Raw genomic sequence first — 1,252 nt, forward strand, 5'->3', positions numbered from 1 at the left:
TGAAAATAAAATAATAAAGATATGGTATAAAAAAAAAAAAAAAAAAAAAAAAAAAAAAAAAAAAATAAAATAAAATATGCAAATTAAACTTTTATTATGCTTCCTTATCTTAGTTATTTGCCTTTTTATTTTTTTATAAATGTTTTTGTTTTTACTGTGTCTTTCATAAAAGCAAAAATAAAGATACAAAAACATAAATGATAGTAGAAATGACAAATTAAAAAAAAAAAAAAAGTTAAAAATTATTATTTATAGTTTTTGTATATTTCTACATAAATGATAAAAGGAAAAAGTAAGAAAAAAAAAAATGAGTTCTTATTTAATAAAGTAATATGCATTTAAGTCATATCGAAAGAATTAATAATTAAAATATATATAAAATTTTCATTATATTATATGTTTTTATTAATAGTTTTGCACAAATTATATTTAATAGAAATATATACATATAAGTGAAGTTAATTTATACCTTCAACGGTTGCAACAGCACTTATAACTTGAGTAAATGCTTGTAAAGAAGTAAAAAAATTAGAATGATCATTGGTATTTAAATTCCCATATATTTGAACAAGATTTGGTATTTTTCCCGTTAAAGTTTTAATAACCGTTTCATCGTTATCAACATGAGTAAGTGGACTTAATTGTCTTATCATTGAAGCTCTTCCATTTGATGTTGTACAAAACATAAGACGATGTTCTTTTAATCCTTTATTAAATATGTTCAAACTTTTAAATAATTCAATTATATTTTTTTCTTGTACATCATTAGAAATTTGCGCAATTACAAAAAGTTCTGATATTAAGCATAATTTATTAAATGCTTCTAGGGAATTTTCAATTATATATACATTATCATCATTTATTTTTAAAACTATATCATTTAAACAGAGGGAAATAACAGGCTTACCACTTTTATTTTTATTATTTAATTTTCTTCTATAATTTTCATTATTTACATTATACCTTCTTTTGAATATACGGAAGTAAAAAAAATAAAACATAAATATTATACCTACTAAAAAAATTGGTTGAATAAGTGAAATGTTTTTATCTTCCACGTTGTCATATGATTTATATTTTCTACAATCTTTCCCATTTTTACACGTTCTAGGCATTTTAATGAAATGTATACTTATAACATATATAATTTAATAGATATATTTTTACTTAAAAAAAAAAATCTAAAAAAAATTGGAAAATTTCAATTAAAATATGCTTTTTTTTTTTTTTTTTTTTTTTTTTTTTTTTTTTT

The 1,252-nt window shown here is 18.8% G+C and overlaps 1 protein-coding gene across 1 annotated transcript; it reads right to left on the reverse strand.

Annotated features, from left to right (window-relative positions):
- Positions 1-458: 458 nt before the first annotated feature.
- Positions 459-1,115, reverse strand: PGAL8A_00375300 (conserved Plasmodium protein, unknown function; the record flags this gene model as incomplete). Its single annotated transcript, XM_028672818.1, has 1 exon — positions 459-1,115. The coding sequence occupies one exon, from the start codon at positions 1,113-1,115 to the stop codon at positions 459-461; it is 657 nt and encodes a 218-aa protein (XP_028529333.1).
- Between the last annotated feature and the right edge of the window lie 137 nt (positions 1,116-1,252).

The sequence above is a fragment of the Plasmodium gallinaceum genome (genome assembly GCF_900005855.1).
Source record: "Plasmodium gallinaceum strain 8A genome assembly, contig: PGAL8A_v1_98, whole genome shotgun sequence".
Lineage (NCBI taxonomy): Eukaryota > Apicomplexa > Aconoidasida > Haemosporida > Plasmodiidae > Plasmodium > Plasmodium gallinaceum.